Source organism: Rhinoderma darwinii, chromosome 2 (genome assembly GCF_050947455.1).
Source record: "Rhinoderma darwinii isolate aRhiDar2 chromosome 2, aRhiDar2.hap1, whole genome shotgun sequence".
NCBI classification, from domain to species: domain Eukaryota; kingdom Metazoa; phylum Chordata; class Amphibia; order Anura; family Rhinodermatidae; genus Rhinoderma; species Rhinoderma darwinii.
The window spans coordinates 444,343,030-444,365,274 of record NC_134688.1 but is presented as its reverse complement, the minus strand read 5'-3'; the positions used below and the strand labels follow the sequence as shown (position 1 = coordinate 444,365,274).

General features: G+C 39.8%; 1 protein-coding gene across 15 annotated transcripts in view; it reads left to right on the top strand.

Annotated features, from left to right (window-relative positions):
- The window catches only part of ROBO2 (roundabout guidance receptor 2), a 962,581-nt gene that overhangs the window by 849,145 nt on the left and 91,191 nt on the right, over nucleotides 1-22,245 (top strand). For 9 of the 15 annotated variants that reach the window (XM_075854491.1, XM_075854487.1, XM_075854479.1 and 6 more), the window contains 5 exons: nucleotides 998-1,122; nucleotides 11,037-11,205; nucleotides 17,411-17,616; nucleotides 20,362-20,443; nucleotides 20,542-20,707. In XM_075854491.1, coding sequence (XP_075710606.1) covers nucleotides 998-1,122; nucleotides 11,037-11,205; nucleotides 17,411-17,616; nucleotides 20,362-20,443; nucleotides 20,542-20,707 — 748 coding nt within the window. The remainder of the gene's footprint in view (nucleotides 1-997; nucleotides 1,123-11,036; nucleotides 11,206-17,410; nucleotides 17,617-20,361; nucleotides 20,444-20,541; nucleotides 20,708-22,245) is intronic. The other 6 variants (XM_075854478.1, XM_075854490.1, XM_075854486.1 and 3 more) reach the window with 1 other exon arrangement.

The window sequence follows — 22,245 nt, the reverse complement described above, 5'->3', positions numbered from 1 at the left end:
CGTTTAATAAAATCCTTCTATCCCAGCTAAAAAGTTCATTAAGTTCATCAAAGCAGCAAAATGCGTAAAGTGAGTTAAACAAAAAAGTGCAAGGATGAAAAAAAAGAGCGCATTTGCATTCCACTACTTTAGTCTAATACTTCTAAATGCTTCTTCATTATCCGGACGGAGAGTGCTATTGTACCAGCTCTAAAAATGAGGTGATTAACCTTGAGGTCTTTCATCCGCACATTTGAAAGCCCACCTCACACATGGCCTATGCTTTTTATTCATGTTTTACATGCTGATTTCCATATCGTCCCACTCGCCCTCCGATGCTGATATTAGCATAACAGTGCTTATGCATGACATTGATTGAAGTCTGTGCTAACTGAATGTAGCAAGGAAGCCGTGATATGAAAAGATGAAAGGTAATTTGTCCAGTGCTGCATTTATAGGCTTATAATGGTGTAGTGGGGTGAGAGTGGGCGAGAGGGTTACCATTTTAGAGGTTCAACCTATCAATTCAGTAGAAACTAAAGAAATCAATAACGCATTGATATACTGAAAAGAATATGTAAAGTACAGATATTGCAGAGCTGAGTTTGTCATTCAGCTCTTTGTGGCTGCATTTTTGATATCCGCATGTTTACCTGCAGTCTGATGTAAAATCACGGGCAACATATGGTGATTACGATATAATAATTGCCAAATGACAAACTCGGCGCTGCTACATCTGATGGTCATAGAGGTTTTTTTTTTTTTATTCAGGAGAAATATTGAACAATTTAGAAGGTCAATTTGTCTATAATTGGCACAGCTTTACAGGACTGGACAGATTACTACATATTTTAAAAAACAGTTTTGTTGGTAGCCCGACAATAAAAACAAACTTGAGTGAAAAACAACCCAAAAAGTGAGGGGCCGGTATTTTATTATTTATGTATATTGAAGTACATTTTGTAAATTTGAACTTGAAGTCAAGATTTCCCAACTGGATCTTTTTGTATTTTCACAGCTCCCCCTCAATTTGTGGTGAGACCGCGGGATCAGATCGCAGCTCAGGGACGCACTGCAACATTCCCTTGCGAAACCAAAGGAAATCCACAACCTGCCGTCTTCTGGCAAAAGGAAGGAAGTCAGGTAAGTTGGCGCAGTAACACTTGATCTGAAGACTTTGAAACTGCTCTATGGCTCAGATATAGGAATATATGTTTTGCGTCCGGTATATTAGATAAAAAAAGACGTGTCTTCCATTTTTAAAGAACATAAAAAAATTAAGCAAAGGGGAAAGTTTGCTCACAACCACTGTGGCGCCAGTACAACTTCCATAGGGAATCATCTCAATTATGTAGGGGTACAGACCGAGTCGTAGACAGACTTTTCTTCACCCGGGGTAAAGATTCAATTCTCTGCTTTAGCCCCGTCTCTAAAGCCTTATTCATACGACCGTATTTTATGTCTGTGTGCTGTCCGTTGAAATATCTGACAGCCCACTGACCCATGCAATTCAATGGGGTTATTCATACGTGTGTGTTTATTTCACGGAGCGTTTGTCCGTTGGGTGAAACTCACTGCATGTCCTATTTTGGTCTGTTTTTGCCGACCACATCACACAATGAAGTCTACGGGTGCGTGAAAAACATGGACAGCACACGGATGACACCCGTCTGCTGTCCGTGTTTCACGCATCAGTTGCTAAAGAAAAATATAAAATCAGGAAGTGGGGAGGAACACGGACGTGAAAAACTGATGCCATACGGAAACCACACTGATGCCACATGAACATGAATTGCATAAAATATGGTCCTTTTTTTGTGGACGCAAAACGAACACGCTTGTCTGAATAAGGCCTTAGGCTCTATTCACACTAGCATCATGACATCTATTTATAACGGAGTCCTGATCAATTTTTCCAAGGAATCCAAACGAACACTGGTGGGCATTATTTGACTTTAATAAAGGTCTGTTAGGGGTCTGTCAAGATTCTGGTATTCTTGCTGTTAAAGACACCGGAAAACTTAGGGGGAACACAGGTGGCACCACAGAACGCAAGTGTGAATAGAGCCTAAGGCAGAGTGGCTTGTTGGAGCTTGTCTGGTATCCAGTACCAGGGACAACTGCTCCAGTTGTCATGATATTCCTATTGCATTATGTAACGTCTACTCCTACGTATGTTCCACATTGTACTTGAGTCATTCTTTTGCAAGCCTAAAGACATTGTACCATTCCAAATAACTAAATGATAGCTATCCATTCAAAGTAAATGAAGAATGGCTCCCGGATCATGATAGAACAGGGCAGTTTATCCCGCATTTCACATACGACCTCCCATAAGCATTTGGGGCAATGTGATCTTTTATCAAAACCCAAAAACCAATATGATATTGATAATTGTCATAGATTGATATCCCGTCCTGACAGACAATGTGTGGGCTCTGGCGTAAGGCAATATGAAGAATTGAAGTGAATAGTAGCGCACTCTAGTTCATGGCTACCTGATCATCCATTACTATTGTGCTATTACACCTTAGAAGGGGAGAGGTTTTACTTCAGTCCTATGTACTATATACAAGGTGATGGAAATGATTCTTACACCATAGCAATCGATCAGCCTTTTGCATTCATAAGCCTAATCCTGATGATATATATTAGATATTTGCTGGTAACCCATCAACAATTCAATGTCTACGGAGATGTAAGACCCTAATGGAATAGAAATAAAATAACTGTCAATCAAAATGACAGTAAGAAGTTTCAGTCCCCTATTACTAAGCATGTTTGCCTTGGCATGATTTGTAAATTATTTTAACATAGCAAGAGAGATAAGTTGCTTCTATACATGACGCTTATCTCAATGAAGGAAACAAAAACCTGGATCATTTTTTTTACTCTGAACAAGGATCTACCAAGCAAGCCCCTTAGATATTAAACCCTTGGCAGTTCCCATCAAAACTTGCTGAATTATTAAACAGAAATGTAATAACTATGGCCAGCTTTACCCAATGTCTGATTTAAGGAAAATAGCATGTTATTTAATTGTCTTATTTTTTTACCCCAAAATAAGTGGTGCCTCAGTTGTCTAGCAAATACCCTTTTTCGTTTGCCCCTCTTAGCTCCACCATTGACCCTTACAGCAGCCTGTTAACACACTTCAGAATATAGACTTCACACTATAGACAACAGGTTTTCATTAGGTCACTCCTGTGACTAAAGGAAGAAATAACAATATATTAAGGAATCGCTGTTTAAAGGGGTTGTCTGAGATCAGAAAAAAGGGACTGCAACTTTTTGAAAAACAGTGCCATTCTTGTCCATAGGCTGGATTTGGTATTACAGCTTAACCCCATTCAAGTAATGGGGCTGAACTGCAATACCAAAAACAACCCATGTAATAGAGTGGCACATTTTCAACAAAAAAAAAAAGCAGTTACTTATTGTATCCATTTTGGATTGACTCAGAGTGCATCTGTGATTACCATAACTTATCCTACTTACTGCCTACAGCCTTCAATAGAAAAACTACAGAGATGCAGGTTGAAATCCCCAGAGAATTCCATAATTCTGTATTTATAGGTGATATAGTAAGATCGGATACTGGAATAACAATAAACTATGCAGTGCCAGCTTCCGTTTGGTAGCATGTGCTAATATTTATGTTAAGTGGCTTTGTAGTGCTACACGTGAATCTTGTAAAGTGGATATCCATCACTTCATTATAAGGAGAGGAGGTCCTAATTAACCAAACACATTATTTGGAGGATTAAAGTCATTTAGCTTAATTGAATGGTGTTAATACTCCATTTTATACTCGTCCATTGGTCTGATGTAACATTAATGCATTGTAAGGAGGATTAAACTGTTTGTCCGTAATTGAATTTGATGATCAGCTTTTTTTTAAAATGAATTAGAGAGTCACTAGTCATTAAAATGGGTTTTCCAATTTTTTAAAATAGTGTGCAAATGGTTTAAGTGCATAAGATTAGTCACTTACTAATGTGCTGTCTGTAGCTGAAAGGTCTCTGTATATCGTTCTCACATGCAGTCACATGACCATGCTCCTGGCGTTTATCTCTTGCTTGTGTGACGTCCTGTACACTGAACACATGGTTATCTCCACCCTCCCTGTAGTACTGGATGTCAAACATCACATAAGTCTTCTCTCCACTGCTCAATGCCCCCTTACCTGCCAGTCTATGGAGGGATCAAGTTTTGCATGATCTGGGTGGCAGATAGTGCAGAGTATATCAGCAGAACAGCAGAGCGGTTTCTCCAAGCAGGCAGTGAGTAATGACAGGACAAACCATACAACTTGCAATAGAGGGACATGCAGGCGGCTGTGACTAGAGGCAATGTCTGTGAGAGCAGAGAGGAATCATGGGAACTGCAGTCCTTTACATGGTAATCCCACCCACAGCAAGCCCTAGCAAAATGAAAACACCAGTACTTCACAGAGCTGGACAACATAAAATGAAAATAACTACTTCTGAGCCATGGTGGCATCATCAAGTGGGCATTCAGACACAGATAGGTACTTTTCAGTGTTTTTAATACGTGCGGAAAACCCCTTTAACACACCCCCTAGACCTCATGCACATGGCCGTATTAAGGCTTCTTACAACCTCAGAGTTATAAAAAGCTGAAATTGTATGAATCAAAAGATAGAAGAAAAACAAGTGCAGCATTCGGGACACGGCGCCTGGCAGGTAATTATTCAGAAGTAGTATGATTTTCTTAGGTATACGTTTTATTGTAACACCGCGCGTTTCAGGACCGGACAGGTCCCTGCCTCAGGCACATATGAAACGCATAGTGGTACAATAAAACGTATACCTAAGAAAAACATACTTCTTCTTTTTCGTAAAGACAGGACAAATAGGAAAGGTGGTGGTGTATGTCTGTATGTGAGAAGTGATATGAAGGCGAGTGTGAAAGAGACAATAGTGGGTGAATACTGTGAGGAGGTTGAAACCTTGTGGGTGGAACTAGAAAGGGAGGTAAACACTGAAAAAATTACTTTTGGTGTAATCTATAGACCCCCCAATATAACTGAGGAGATGGAAGGTCAGATATATAAACAGATGGAGCGGGCTGCACAGGCGGGTACTGTAGTGATAATGGGAGATTTTAATTTCCGGGATATTAATTGGTGTCATGGTTCGGCTTCAACTGCAAAGGGGAGACATTTCCTCAACCTGTTGCAGGAAAATTTTATGGGCCAGTTTGTGGAAGACCCGACTAGAGGTGAAGCTCTGTTGGATCTGGTCATTTCTAATAATGCAGATCTTGTTGGGAATGTCAATGTTCGTGAAAACCTCGGTAACAGTGATCACAATATAGTTACATTTTACCTATACTGTAAAAAACAAACGCAGGCTGGGAGGGCAAAAACATTTAATTTTAAGAAAGCCAATTTCCCCAGGATGAGGGCTGCAATTCAGGATATAGACTGGGAAGAACTAATGTCAAATAATGGAACAAATGATAAATGGGAGATTTTCAAATCTACTTTGAGTTATTATAGTGCAAAATTTATTCCTACAGGTAATAAGTATAAACGACTCAAATTAAACCCCACATGGCTTACACCTTCTGTGAAAGGGGCAATACATGACAAAAAAAGGGCATTTAAAAAATACAAATCTGAGGGTACAGCTGTAGCCTTTGTAAAATATAAAGAGCTTAATAAAATCTGTAAAAATGTAATAAAATTAGCAAAAATACAAAATGAAAGGCAGGTGGCCAAGGATAGTAAAACAAATCCTAAAAAATTCTTCAAGCATATAAATGCAAAAAAGCCAAGGTCTGAACATGTAGGACCCCTAGATAATGGTAATGGGGAGTTGATCACAGAGGATCAAGAGAAGGCAGAGTTACTAAATGGGTTCTTTAGCTCTGTATATACAACAGAAGAAAGAGCAGCTGATGTAGCCGGTGCCAGTGCTGTTAATATATCAGTTGATATACTGAATTGGATGAATGTAGAGATGGTCCAAGCTAAATTAAATAAAATAAATGTGCACAAGGCTCCGGGACCAGATGGGTTACACCCTAGAATTCTTAAAGAGCTTAGTTCAGTTATTTCTGTCCCCCTTTTCATAATATTCAGAGAATCTCTAGTGACAGGTATAGTGCCAAGGGACTGGCGCAGGGCAAATGTGGTGCCTATTTTCAAAAAGGGCTCTAGGTCTTCCCCGGGTAATTATAGACCAGTAAGCTTAACATCCATCGTGGGGAAAATGTTTGAGGGGCTATTGAGGGACTATATACAGGATTATGTGACAATAAATAGCATTATAAGTGACAGCCAGCACGGTTTTACTAAGGACAGAAGTTGTCAAACTAACCTAATCTGTTTTTATGAAGAGGTGAGCAGAAGTCTAGACAGAGGGGCCGCTGTGGATTTAGTGTTTTTGGACTTTGCAAAGGCATTTGACACTGTCCCCCATAGACGCCTAATGGGTAAATTAAGGACTATAGGTTTAGAAAATATAGTTTGTAATTGGATTGAGAATTGGCTCAAGGACCGTATCCAGAGGGTTGTGGTCAATGATTCCTTCTCTGAATGGTCCCCGGTTATAAGTGGTGTACCCCAGGGTTCAGTGCTGGGACCACTATTATTCAACTTATTTATTAATGATATAGAGGAAGGGATTAATAGCACTATTTCTATTTTTGCAGATGACACCAAGCTATGTAATATAGTTCAGACTATGGAAGATGTTCATGAATTACAGGCAGATTTAAACAAACTAAGTGTTTGGGCGTCCACTTGGCAAATGAAGTTTAATGTAGATAAATGTAAAGTTATGCATCTTGGTACCAACAACCTGCATGCATCATATGTCCTAGGGGGCGCTACACTGGCGGATTCACTTGTTGAGAAGGATCTGGGTGTACTTGTAAATCATAAACTCAATAACAGCATGCAGTGTCAATCAGCTGCTTCAAAGGCCAGCAGGATATTGTCGTGTATTAAAAGAGGCATGGACTCGCGGGACAGGGATGTAATAATGCCACTTTACAAAGCATTAGTGAGGCCTCATCTAGAATATGCAGTTCAGTTCTGGGCTCCAGTTCATAGAAAGGATGCCCTGGAGTTGGAAAAAATACAAAGAAGAGCAACGAAGCTAATAAGGGGCATGGAGAATTTAAGTTATGAGGAAAGATTGAAAGAATTAAACCTATTTAGCCTTGAAAAAAGACGACTAAGGGGGGACATGATTAACTTATATAAATATATTAATGGCACATACAAAAAATATGGTGAAATCCTGTTCCTTGTAAAACCCCCTCAAAAAACAAGGGGGCACTCCCTCCGTCTGGAGAAAAAAAGGTTCAAGCTGCAGAGGCGACAAGGCTTCTTTACAGTGAGAACTGTGAATTTATGGAATAGCCTACCGCAGGAGCTGGTCACAGCAGGGACAGTAGATGGCTTTAAAAAAGGGTTAGATAATTTCCTAGAACAAAATAATATTAGCTCCTATGTGTAGAAATTTTTCCTTCCCTTTTCCCTTCCCTTGGTTGAACTTGATGGACATGTGTCTTTTTTCAGCCGTACTAACTATGTAACTATGTAACTATGTAACCTGCCAGGCGCCGTGTCCCGAATGCTGCACTTGTTTTGCTCCTATCTTTTGATTCCTTCTCCCCGGGCACATAGAATTCACCTGAGTGATAGCAGCGGGTATCAGCCGGCACCTAGAGAAATACCTTCACTTATTTCAATGCAGTTAGCGTTGTGCCTATACTTACACAACAAAACTAGCTGAGTAGACCAGCTCACCATGCACCATTACCTATATATTTTTGAAACAGTATTATCTTAGAGGAGCGCCGTTTTCCTCTTCTCTCCTTTTTCTTTTCCTTTGACAATATGGAATTGTATGGGCCCTTACTGTACCTCTGCATGCCTCCAGCAGTAAACAAATTGTGATATCTTAGTATTCACCTCTAAAAGTTTAGCTTCTAAAGGAGAATAACAGCATACGGTGGCATACAATGTGCCTATAGCTCCATAGTACGGAGCCGCAGGAACTCCATGTGCAGCTGTACAGTGCCTACGGCTCTTTGTATATGCTAGTTTTCAACCTATGGATCCCCATCCTCTGTGAAACTACATCCCCCTCAACATGTCTAGTCATCTTGTGGTATGCACAGGCTGGTACAGTAGCATCAGTTTTACAGGTTGCAGACCACTGGAATAAGTCAATGAGTTTATATGCAAGATGTTATTCTGTGTTAGGTAACACTTTCATTAAGTGCACTTACAATTTAATGACTATATTAAATAATTACTCTTATGAGTCAGGAAATAGTCAATTATTTAGGTGACAGTTAATTATTAAAGTATCATCACTGTGTAAACATGTCGTTTATAATTGGATTTTCAATTAGTTTTTGTATTTTTAGTACAGATTTTATTATAGAAATATCTCAGCGTAGAGAATGATAGGTTTATTTGAACTTGCATACAGCTGATCCAGGCTTGTTTGTTCTCATCAGTGCATGATATGCAAACCATGACTATAAGGCTATGTTCACAGAGGGCGGATATGATGCGTAAAAGCATACAGCGTATCCGCCCTGGTCGCCGCAGGGAATTCCACACCAATTTGGGGTGCAGTTTTTCAGCCGGAATGTCGGCTGCGAAAATCCTGCACTGAAAAAACCCCAAAACGTTTCATACTTACGTCGCCTTGGCTCTCCGCGGTCCTGCAGGATGAAACGTCATCCCAGGAGGCTGGCCTGGAGGAAGAAACACAGAATTCTGGGTAAGTATAAGATTTATTTTTTTCTGAGTTGCGTTTTTTTGCGGCGGTATAGCTGCTTTTTTGCCGCAAAAAATGCAACATCTGCTATTTGTTGCAGGCTTTACCTACACATTAAATTTAATGGGGAAAACTCGCAGCAAATAAACATTGACAAATAAGCATCGACAACGCAAATCCAATTGACATGCCGCGGATTAAAAACCGCACCGCAGGTCAATTTCTTAGGGTTTTTCTCCACTCAGTATTTACGCAGCGTTTGGATGAGATTTGTTCAAATCTCATCCACTCTGCTGCTACTGTATTATGCTACAGATTTTCTGCAACCAATGTCTGTTCCGGAAAATCTGCAGTATTTACGCTACGTGTGACCTTATCCTCAGGGCGAATGGACTGGAGAGTCCAAAATACCTTTCCATACCATAACAACCCTTGTCTATATGCCCTATTGGTGCCTATGGATGTAATTGGGATGTCCCCTGCTGTGGACCTCCCTCTATAAGCCAGAGCAAAGAGCTGCTAAGTAGGAGCAGCTCCAACCTCTGGCGAACTTGGATTGTCCATGCATTACATGGTCTGCCATTAATTGGCAGGGTAACTGTATAGTCAGCCGCAACTTCCCCTGAGACAGCTTTCTTTACAGAAGTATTTTTTAATATAAGACAAGCATATTAAATAAATGCTACTTATGCTATTCTTGCCTCTATAAACCACCAATGGGTCCATGCAACACACGGATGGCCATTCATTGCTATCTTTATGAATATGCTAGCCAAGGATTCCCTGTGCGATAGCAGCAGATCGATGGGGTTTACAGTAGCTGGATCACTGTCGATCTGCTAATTAATTTTTACATATGTAATTTACATATGTAACATATACAGAAATAAGAGAGATGATAGATAGATAGATAGATAGATAGATAGATAGATAGATAGATAGATAGATAGATAGATAGATAGATAGATGGACTGTAGATAGATGGACTGTAGATAGATAGATAGATTGATAGATAGATAGATAGATAGATAGATAGATAGATAGATAGATAGATAGATAGATAGATAGATAGATAGATAGATAGATGGACTGTAGATAGATGGACTGTAGATAGATAGATAGATAGATAGATAGATAGATAGATAGATAGATAGATAGATAGATAGATGGACTGTAGATAGATGGACTGTAGATAGATGGACTGTAGATAGATGGACTGTAGATAGATAGATAGATAGATAGATAGATAGATAGATAGATAGATAGATAGATAGATAGATAGATAGATAGATAGATAGATAGATAGATAGATAGATAGATAGATAGATAGATGGACTGTAGATAGATGGACTGTAGATAGATGGACTGTAGATAGATAGATAGATAGATAGATAGATAGATAGATAGATAGATAGATAGATAGATAGATAGATAGATAGATAGATGGACTGTAGATAGATGGACTGTAGATAGATGGACTGTAGATAGATAGATAGATAGATAGATAGATAGATAGATAGATAGATAGATAGATAGATAGATAGATAGATAGATAGATAGATGGACAGTAGATAGATGGACTGTAGATAGATAGATAGATAGATAGATAGATAGATAGATAGATAGATAGATAGATAGATAGATATTAGATAGATAGATAGATAGATAGATAGATAGATAGATAGATAGATAGATAGATAGATAGATAGATAGATAGATAGATAGATAGATATGAGATAGATAGATATGAGATAGATAGATATGAGATAGATAGATAGATAGATAGATAGATAGATAGATAGATAGATAGATAGATAGATAGATAGATAGATAGATAGATAGATAGATAGATAGATAGATAGATAGATATGAGATAGATAGATATGAGATAGATAGATAGATAGATAGATAGATAGATAGATAGATAGATAGATAGATAGATAGATAGATAGATTAGATAGAGGAGATATTACACACTTGATGATTCAAATTAAGGAATTAAACTACGATAATTAATTTAAATTGTGCAGTTAACATCAAACATTTTCCCTAGATCAATAAATGAACCAAGAATGATTAAAATTGTCTTCCATCCAAATAAACATATGTTTCATCTTGTGAGAACAATTGTGTGCAGCAGATGTAAATGTTACACAAATTATTACTTTACAACAAATATTGATGGTTTCAATTACGTTTACGGTTTGAAGTATTAAATTACCTCCCGTTGTTGGATACATAACATTTGGATAATTTTCCCTTTGTTTCTCTGTGATTTTTCAATAGAATCTTCTTTTCCCGAATCAACCACAACCCAACAGTAGATATTCAGTGTCCCCAACTGGAGACCTAACCATCGCCAACATCCAACGTTCAGATGCCGGCTACTACATTTGCCAGGCTTTGACAGTAGCTGGAAGCATATTGGCAAAAGCCCAGCTGGAAGTTACTGACGGTGAGTTTACATGGTTGCTGTCAATCTGTGAGCGTCCGTGACCTGTAAGAAAAAAAGATGTGATTGAGTGCAGTACGTCCATTGCTGCCATCACTGCTGGAAATTATATGGTGACTGCACATTATATACAGAACAGATTACACTGTGTCAGCATACTGTCCCTTAACATTTGGGGTCTTGTTTTGATAATTAATGCCAAATTGCTGTTCCAACTTTGCCATTGAATACCATATAATAGATTTTTATATTTTATTGTCTATTTGGATATGTGAAAAAGTCACTTGGTTGCTGAGGAGCCACTTATGGAACAATGGGATGCAAAACATTTTAAGATGTGGCTGAGGATATGAAGAAAACATTCACAATGCTTTTATACAAATATATACACTATAGCTGTAAGGTCTAAGTGTAATACCAACTGTACTCAGAAGGGGGCGCTATTCACTTTTTCATTCATTTCAAACATGAAAGGAGTTTTCCCATTATTACAAGTTGATTGATGAGGATTCAACTCCTGGAACCCCCACAATTCTCAGAATGAAGGAACTGCAGTGCTACTTAAGCTCTGTGGCTCCCCAGAAGTATTTCCATGCATCATTTCAATCTTTGGGGTCCCAAAGGTAGCACATTGTAGTAATGGGAATACCCCTTTAAATGAGACCTATCAATAGAAAATAAAAAAGACTAGTAGAGATTTTTATTTAAAAATAATTATGCCCCCACCCCTATAAACAGCGCCACTCTTGCCCATAGGCTGTTTCTGGTATTGCAGTTCAACCCCTTCTACTTGAATGGTGCTGAACTGCAAAATCTGTTATAGTGTTAATCATAAATCCTAGAACTAGTGTTATTTTAAAGTGGGACTGCGAGGATGCTTTAAAATAGACACTTTATATTCATATTGTTTTTTAGGGTCTTCACACGGCATCTTTAACATAACATTTTCAGACATATACAAAGAAGGAAATGACCCTATAGCAATTATCAAAATGGGGCTTCTCTTGATTCAGATTAACACCATCATCTCCTATTAACTGATTTTGCAGCCTTTGGGCTGTTTTCCTGCCTAGTTTCTTAACATTGTTCTGCCTGTAGACTGGAAGGTCAATTGGATGGAGAATGAATCCCAGGGTGGGTTTGGACCCTCTCATTAGGCCACCTAGTGGCCATAGAGGGTGCCCTCTTTAGCAGGTTTGCCATTTCACACATTAGAGCTACTTACATGGAGCTATGCTGGTGAAGAAGGGGTTACACATAGCTGCTGTGGGGGCTGCCTATATGCTACAAACACACTTATCATTGGAATAGCAATGAAATCTTTTAGGGCAGGAACACACTAGGCGTAAACACTGCAGATTTTCCACAACGATTTCATTGCGGAAAAATCCGCAGAATAGTTTAGTAGCAGCAGAGTGGATGAGACTTGAATAAATCTCAACCACACAAATCGGAAAAAATCAGCCGAATAAAATGTTCAATTGACCTGCGATACGGTTTTTTTAAGCCACATCATTTCAATTTATGCTACGAAATCGCTGCTCTTCCGTTGCAGGTTTTCCTCATTGAATTGAATAGGGAGGCGAAACACGCAACATAGAGTTATGTGTTTTGCGACTTTTTCAGGCGAAAACTTTGTGATTCAGCCACAAAAATCGCAAGTGAGAAAAAAAAAATCTATTTTTTATTTGAAATTAATAGAAAATGTCAAACTTACCCCGGCCATAGTCCTAGCGATTCTCTATTCTGAGCGCAGCCTCGCCACCTGGCATGAAGTTTCATCCCATGTGACTGCTGCAGCCAATGAAAGGCTGCAGCAGTCACATGGACTACAGAGTCCTCCTAGGAGGCCGGGCTACGCTCAGAAGAGAGGGACTCATTGCAATGACTACTTCCAGGGTTAGTCTAAACTTTTTTTTTCCCCCCTGCAGGATTTCCGGAGCGGACATGCTGCCAGAAAAACTGCAGCACAATTTGGAGCGGTTTTTCGGGCAGAATTCCCTTACGGCTTCCAGGGCGGATACCCTGTGTAGTTTTAGGCCGGGAACCCACGGGTCGGATATGCTGCATAAAAATCACGCAGCGTGTCCGACCTGGAACCCGCAGTACATTCCATCCGATAAATCGCACCACATTGTGGTATGATTTTTCTAACTGAATTTCCGCTGCCATTCAGACTTACACCCTCGGTCTTCTCTGCGCGTAGTTCGTCCTCCTACGATGACGTTGCAGGCCATGTGATGCTGCAGCCTGTGATTGGCTGCAGCGGTCACATGCGATGAAATATCGTCCCTGGAGGCCGGACTGCAGGAAGGATAAGGGCGTTCTGGGTAAGTATGTTGTTTTTTTTTGTTTTCCGTAGTTGCAATTTTTGCTGGGTAATCGCTGTGAATATGCCGCAAAAGTCGCAACACTCGGCTTTCTATTGCAGGATTTACAACGGAAAATCAACAAAAACGCAGCATAAATTCACATCCTCCGGATTTAAATTTATGCTGCGTTTTTTCCCCCGCAGCGTGGGCATGAGACTTTCTAAATCTCATCCACTTTGATGCCACTGCAAATGCTGCGGAATTTCCGCATTGAATATTGTTGCAGAAGTTCCGCAGCATTTATGCTATGTGGGAACCCGGTCTTACGCAGCTTATCCACCTAGTGTGTTCCTACCCTTAAAACCCTTCTCTATTGCTGAAACAATTGATTCTTTTTTTACATTTTGAATTCGATCACAATTACGGACTTTCCAAGCAGTGTATATGTATCATGCCACATTCATATGGAATTACGTTGTTCTTAATATTTGCATTTTCTAGCACCACCTCTAATTGCTTCTGTTCTTGGGTATTTTCTCTCTGGCAAAATGATGCATTTTTGTGCGATGGAAATTACTGTGCAGATTAAAAGGTCTCCTCAATTAATGGGAAGGCAATATTTTTTAATATCTGTCGGTGGCAAGGGGGTGACTGGGGGCAGGAGCTGTGATTGGAACAAACACAAGAGATAAACATTGGCTCCCAGACCATTGAGCTGTTAATAGTTGCACCTGCTGGTACAGAGTAGATTTACTGCAAGAGCAAGCTGGGTTCAAGGATACCCGCGATGAGAAATTCTTTGTGTTGCGAGTAAAAGGATGCAGAGTATCTGTAACAATACAGCAATGACTGTGATTCAGCGGAGGTTATATCAATGTAAGGAGCTGTGTGAATTTCGTGTTATATTGTAAATGTCGGGGGAGGGGCGGCTAATTGTATGCAGTTTTTCATGCTTCCTTTAACTTTTAAAGTACTCAAAAAGCAGAAAGATTACATTTACTGTAATTACCCGCAATTATATTTGCATAAATATCCATAGACCTCTCATAATGCATCTAATTTTTTTTCTGCTTGCCGGTTAATGGCTATGCATTGTTTAACTAGGTAAAGGTGGGTGCGTTATGTATGTGATAGACCAGGCTGAGCTACTTTTTATTAGCAGAATTATTCATAGACAAAATAAATTACATTTTATGTTGTATTTGCATTTATTATAGGCCGGTAGAGTATGTCAGGAAATATTCAAAATTATATATGGACAGAAAGCAAGATTGAGCAAAGTTCACAGCATATAATAATATATTATGCAAATGTAGGACGCAATTTGTCTTGTTTGGATACGTCAATCCATCAGAATAATGGTAGCGAAAGAAGTGATGGAATAAAAGGATCACCTGAATGTACCATTAAAAAGCTTAACAACTTTTGGGAGTTAAATTCCAATTTGTACAAATTTTGGTTTATGTATGAAGGCTGGTGCAGCGACTCAGCAGTCACCAGAGTTACCAGCGTAGTCCGCACTGTATATATCACAACGCAGCGCACGACTATTTGTAAATACAACCCGCCAAACTGGGCAACACCAGGCATTTAGTAGAAAAATGCCAACGTTTGGTAATTTAGGTGCATAAATATTTTCTTTTCTACATTCAGCTACAGCAAGCGAAATGTGTGGAAACTGGTAAAAAAGAAAAGTGGAGCAGTTGACAATAGAAACCAATCAGGTTGTAGCATATAAGTAAAAAAAAGGCTTTGAAAAATGAGAGGTGGAATCTGATTGGTTGGTATAGGTAACTGTTCCCCTATGCCTTTGCACTTTCTTAAAGGGAATGTGTTGCCAGAAAAACATGGGGGAGCTGTGTGGCACTACCTAGAAGGGGGCTGTGTGGCACTACCTGGCAGGGGGGGGCTGTGTGGCACTACCTGGGAGGGGGGCTGTGTGGCACTACCTGGGAGGGGGGCTGTGTGGCACTACCTACAGAGGACACTAAATTTATGGGGGTACAAACTGGGGGCCTAACTTCTATATGAGGACCTAAACAGAGCCTATCTTCTATATGGGGGCACAAAGTGAAGTTTTCTAACATTTTACTGCCTTTGTGAGTTCCCAGGCAATGGGGCCTACAATTCTGTGTCGCCCAAGGGCCCACATAAACCTGGAGCCTGCCCTGGTCCCATAAATATTATTTTAGGCCATAACCAGGGCTGTTGCACAATCATTAATATCCATCACATGATTTACTTTTTACATGGCGTTTGTTATAACTATTATTTTTATGATTATCTGTGTTTTAGAATTCTTTGTTATGTCCGTAGTTCACTAGATTTGGGTGTCTTTAGTCCATATTTGGTTGTGTAGACTACTAGAATAAAGAACAGGGATCAGCAAACTCCAGCTGTTGTGAAACTACAACTCCCAGCATGTCCTGACAGCCAAAGGCTTTAGTATTCCATCCAAAGGCTGTCAGGGCATGCTGGGAATTGTAGTTTTACAACAGCCGGAGTGCTGAAGGTTGCTGACCCCTGTTATAGAAAATGTCATTTATCAATGAAGCCACAGTGAACACAAATAGTGATTCCTACTGCACCGTGTTAGAGCGTAAATGTAGAAAATAGATTTTAAGTCGGGAGTGCATTTTAGGGATCAGAGCAATAAAACAATTGAAGGTTTTTAGAATGAGGACTGGTCGCAGTTTTGGTTGCAGTATGGATGTTCACACCTCACTGCAACTTCTAAGTGTTCATTTAACCTCTGACCTCAATGTCATGGAAACCTGTATCGGACTCACACAGTGAACACCCTCGGAGCCGAGAGTTCGTTTTAGTGAAAAAGGACTTTTAATCTGTTATTGATCCATCTCATTTAATGCAACCCATTTAGACCATTAAAATAAATGACATGTGGTATCTAGAAATATGCAAATGACCAGAGTATTGTCATAAACCTAATAGCCTGCTTCAGACTCATAATTTATGTATTCATAAAACTGACATAAAGGGTATGCTGTAAAATATTCATAAGGGATTTTTTTTATTACTTATGTATAGATGGATTTTTGTTTTAAATTTTGTAGAAAAAAAAGCCAAATTTATTGTGCTACTCTTTGCCATTGATCGTGTTCAGCATGCTAGAACTGTTAGCCCTCATTCACACGAGCGTGAATCACGTCCGTGTGCTGTGCGTTGAAACAACGCACAGCACACGGACCCATTGATTTCAATGGGGCCATTCACACATACGTGAGTTTTCATGCAGCAAGAGTCCGTTGCATGAAACTCACTGCATGTCCTATATTGGTGCGTTATCACGCACCTACGCGCCCATTGAAGTCAATGGGTGCGACAAAACCCCGCACAGCACACGGATGCACATGCGTGTTCGGTGCGTGATTTGCGCATCAATTCAATTGAAAATAATAAAAAAGATGTGCTTTGCGAGTGCGTGAATAATGCATGCCTCTCGCAAAGGACACTGATGCATAACGCAACAAGCACGAACCAGGTTCACGCACGTTTTTCACGCGCGTGAATCTGATACGCTCGTGTGAATGAGGCCTTAGGTGTCAAGAGTATGCATACCATCGATGAGACCCCTGTGGCTGCTATGAAGCATGTGTAGAAGAAAGAACCCCAGCTCCATTAACCCTAAACCTGCACTTGACTCTCTATAGACCCTGTAACAAGGGAAAAGGCAACCAGCCCAAAGGCTTTCTCTACTAGGGTTGAGTTGTGGGATTGTGAAGAAGAGGAGGGATTTATTTTGCAAGTTTGAAGGTTGCGATGGCCCTACTCTATGACACCTTACATTTCAACTTATAACATGCTGTTGCTTTGCATCTTTATACGAAGATATTTTAGCTCCATAAAATTGAATATATGGTATTCTTCATTTTTAGTTTTAACAGATAGACCACCGCCGATAATACTACAAGGCCCAGCCAACCAGACATTGGCAGTGGATGGGACCGCATTGCTGAAATGCAAGGCAACCGGTGATCCTATGCCAGTCATAAGCTGGTTAAAGGAAGGATTTAATTTTATGGGCCGAGATACAAGATTATCCATTCTTGATAAAGGATCACTACAGATTAAATCTCTAAAGGTAAGAAACAAACCTTAACGGTGGTAAGGGTCCATGGTATTTTACAAGCCGAGCTGTTGTATATCACAGGAACACAAAACCTAAAGTACGTGTTTTATAATAGTAAGGTGCTGCTATTATCAGCAGGGCCGACTCCAGGTTCATGTGGGCCCTTGGGCGACACAGATATAGTGGGCCCCTTTGCAGGAAAACTGAAGAAAATGGCAATTTGAATATAGAAGTTAGGCCCTGTTTATGCCCCCATATAGAAGTTAGGCCCCAGCTTGTGCCCCCAGAAGTTGGGCCCTGTTTATGCCCCATATAGAAGTTAGGGCCTGTTTATGCCCCCATATAAAAGTTAGGCTCCTTTATGTCCCCATATAGTAGTTAGCCCCAAGTTTGTGCCCCCATAAATACAGTGCCCTCCATGGATAATGCCACAGTGCCCTCTGTAGATAGTGCCACAGTGCCATCTGTAGCTAGTTCCACAGTGCCCTCTATAGATAGTGCCACATACCCCCTGTAGATAATTCCATAGTTCCCCCTGTAGATAGTGCCACACAGCCCCCTGTAGTGCCAAACACAGCCTCTATAGATAGTGCCACGCACAAACTCCCTCGTAGATAGCGCTACCAGCCCCCTCCCTGTAGATAGCACCATTGGGGCTCCCGCTACGAGTGGAGTCACCAGCCAGAGTGTTGCCGACACTCTGGCTATGGATTCCTCTCCTGGAGGAGCCCTTGATGTCACTGTCCATATATGGATAGTGTCATCAGGGGCTTCTCCAGGAGCGGAATCCTCGGCCAGAGCGTCGGCAATGCTCTGGCCAGGGATTCCGCTCTTGGAGGAGCCCCTGATGTCACTGGGTGCATACATTTTTTTATTTTTCTGGCCTTCCTTTTAGTAACCCAATTGGAGACTAGCCTCCTATCATTCTCAAACGACTAAAACGGTCAGTGTACGTAGAAGACCCTTAAAGGTATTGTCTTGTATGCACAAGGCCATCTCAGATAAAAGGTTACTAGGGCATTTCGATATTTAGTTCCTTCACTGCGGAACCAATTGTGTAATTTCCCATATTCTCTAAAAAATAAATAAATTAACAAACAAACAAACACGTAAAGTAGGGTCTACTAAATTTATGGGTTGTCCTCTTTAAGACCAATCTCCCCTTTATTTGCTCAGCATATTCTCATAGGTAAAGGTGAGGCTGGAAGATGACAACATCGTTAATAATGTTTGTATTTGGTCAAATACATGGTTTTATATTATATTATATTTATACCATTATATATATATATATATTTTTATTTATTTAGTAATTTAGCCATTTATTTATTTTTTACTCATTTACTTTATTTGGATTGTGCGAGGATAACCTATATATGTTTAATGTTCATACAGTGCAGGTCCTTCTTGTAATACAGTCATACAGCAGTGACAATATAAAATACTCAGAAGTTTGTCTGCCGCTGTCTGTCGCTGACCATAAATTAATTATTAACTTCCTTGGAACAAAATGGAATTTATTAAAAAAATGAATGTCAGCACTCCTTGAGTAAACAATTTAGCCTCCCACTCAATACTGAAGGCAGGAACTGACCACAAAGGTTAATGCATTTTTATTGTACTGCTGGATTAAATAGTGCGCTTCAATAGGCAAGATCCCAAGGAGTTTGCGGAAAAGCAGCCCCTCAAGGTGGGAGCTCAGTGATCCCGAGTCTTCTCTAAGAACGTGTGCGGCTTCTCTACTAAATATTCTCCTGAATTGGCTGAAATGATGAACAAGATAACAGTAATAGTCCGGGATTTATAAAGGTTGTCTCTAAACTCTCTGTGCGCTCTGAGTCACTAACCAAAAATAATCTGTATTTTACTGAAAAATGGAGTGTAGCTCGTGTCCTTGTTCAAGGAGAATTGTGACGTATCATTGAAAAAGGAAAATATGCTTCATTTAATGAATTCCTGTATAATCAGTCAATATAATACATTTAAAGGGATTGAGCAAATTACTAGATGCTAAACATATATTTTTGGGGTTCTGGGATTAAAGAATTACTTATATATGATGGCGGTCCTGATTTAATCATGATGATCTAGGTTACATTAAGGATATCTGTGAAGAGGGGAATTAGTTACTCCTGAGAGCACATATCATTCACCTCCCTAACACAATACTGTACAGAGTTTTAAAGGGACCCTGTCAATAAAAAAAACATTACCTTATAATTTCTTCAATTGCCTGTTTCCTCTGCAACGTGCCAAATAGAGGGCTAGCCAAGTGACAGAGCTCCGCTGTTTCCATAACCACCATAAAGCTGAAACGAGCGGCAGAGCGCATGCTCAAGTGCTGTCCTATCCAAACTTCTCCTCACGTGGTAACTCGTGTCTCCCATTCTAGTGATTGATAAGATCCCTGTGGTGGGGCCCGTTCTGACATTTATCACCTATCCAGTGTGGTGCTAAATGCTGATTGAGGGAAATACTCTATCTAACCTATCTATCTCATCTATCTCATCTATCTCATCTATCTCATCTATCTATCTATCTATCTATCTATCTATCTATCTATCTATCTATCTATCTATCTATCTATCTATCTATCTATCTATCTATCTATCTATCTATCTATCTATCTATCTATCTATCTATCTATCTATCTCTATTATTTCTATTTTTAGGCACAATACAATACAATATATGATGGGACTTGTATAAAGAAAATGTGGTTTACCTCCTGATAACGCTCATTTTGCTTCTATACAGACAACTGACTCTGGCACCTACACGTGTGTTGCAACGAGTTCAAGTGGTGAAACTACATGGAGTTCTGTTTTGGAAGTGACAGGTACAATTTGCTTCACATAGACAATTTTACCATACTGGTATACAGTAAGATAGTAGTTTTGATTTATATTTGTCTGATATTTGTCTACTTAACCATAGAAGCTGGTGGCGCAACAATAAGCAAGAGCTATGATATAAATGACTTGCCCGGGTCACCATCAAAACCTCAGATTACTGATGTCAGCAAGAATAGTGTTACTTTGTCATGGCAGTCGGGCACTCCGGGAGTCCTGCCTGTGTCGTCTTATATCATTGAAGCCTTCAGGTCAGTCATGGTACAGTAATAGAGAGTGTCATACCAGCAGCATTCCTGATCAAGACAGCTGATGTATGAGAAATCAAGACTTGTATAATGTCTAACACTGAATATCTGTGATTGTCTCCATCCAACTTGTAGCTGGTCGTTCTCTTCATCTTTTCCCTGCACCTATTTTGAGCAATATTATCTTTTCTAATGAGCTCAGTCCTATTATAATAAGCTTATAATACCTCCATTATGGTCATGTGTCTTCAGGTGGAAGGTTAGGGTTCACTACATTGAGTAATTATAAAGAAAATAAAGACGTGACTTGTAGTTTTCTATGCCAAAAAATAGATTGTCATAGAAGGCGCTAGAACTACAGACAAACCTACTGCATTATAAATGGGTCCTGCGTGTCTCTGATGACCCACGCATGATCGAGCTGTTACTGATCACATCTAAGTTCATAACTTGGATGTGATCGATAACATGCGGATCCTGCGTGTCAGAGACACGAAGAACCCGCTGACACTGAACTCTTGATCTCAGTCCCACAGACCTAACGTATTCGGGTCTTAGCGCACGATACAGCTGCCCTGTATACAGAATATAAAGCAGCTGTAGCTCAAAAACGAAAAATTATTTTTAATAAAAAGTATTTTGAAAGTTGCACCAATCATAAAAATATTTTTTTTTCAGAGGTGTACATAGCCTTAATAAGAGTAACATAACAAATTCAGCCCTGCTACATGTGTGCAACCAGAATAGATTTATTCATTTACTTAATGTTCTTCAAGTCCTCTCCTTTCAAAACGTGTACTTATTATAGATATGCAGCATCATTTGTGACAACCTCAAGTAGCCAGGTGAGCAGAATGCCAGTTTTTTTCGTTGACTGGATTCTCCTGACCAGGTAGTCATCCATCTTCCTCCAGTTATGGTAATTGTTATTTAATACTTCCGCACGCGCTGAGCGTCTCAGTGACATCCTGACAGATGCTTGTTCTTAGATACATATACTGAAAGCTTGGAAGTACAGTACACGCACCACTGCTTGCATTTACTAGACATTAGCATGAATCAACAGTAGTTCGAGACTTCTTAATGATCCTCAATGTCTGTGCGTAGTAAGAAAGACTGTTTCCTTGCTTATAACTTGATCTACATTTTTCAAAGAAAAAAAGATCGATCGATCGATCACTGGCCACGGCAGTCATGTGCTGTACACCCTCTAGCATCATCTCTGATCCCAAAGTTTGGTTTGTTATTTTATCACATTTTCTGTAGCTAGTTTCTTTTTTTTTTTTTTAACTCATGGATAACCCCTTTAAGATAATGCACTCAGATTAGGGCCTATTCACATCACCGTTGCCCTTCTGTTGAGGGGTTCCTTCGGAGGTTTCCGTTGGGTTAACCCCTCAACAGAAAGGAAAACGGAAACCTAAGCTTCCGTTTCCCTCACCATTGATATCATTGATACCATTAGCTAGGTTTCCATCTGTCACCGTTGTTCTTGACTGAACCAATAGTGCAGTCGACTGCGCTATTGATTCAGTCAAAAC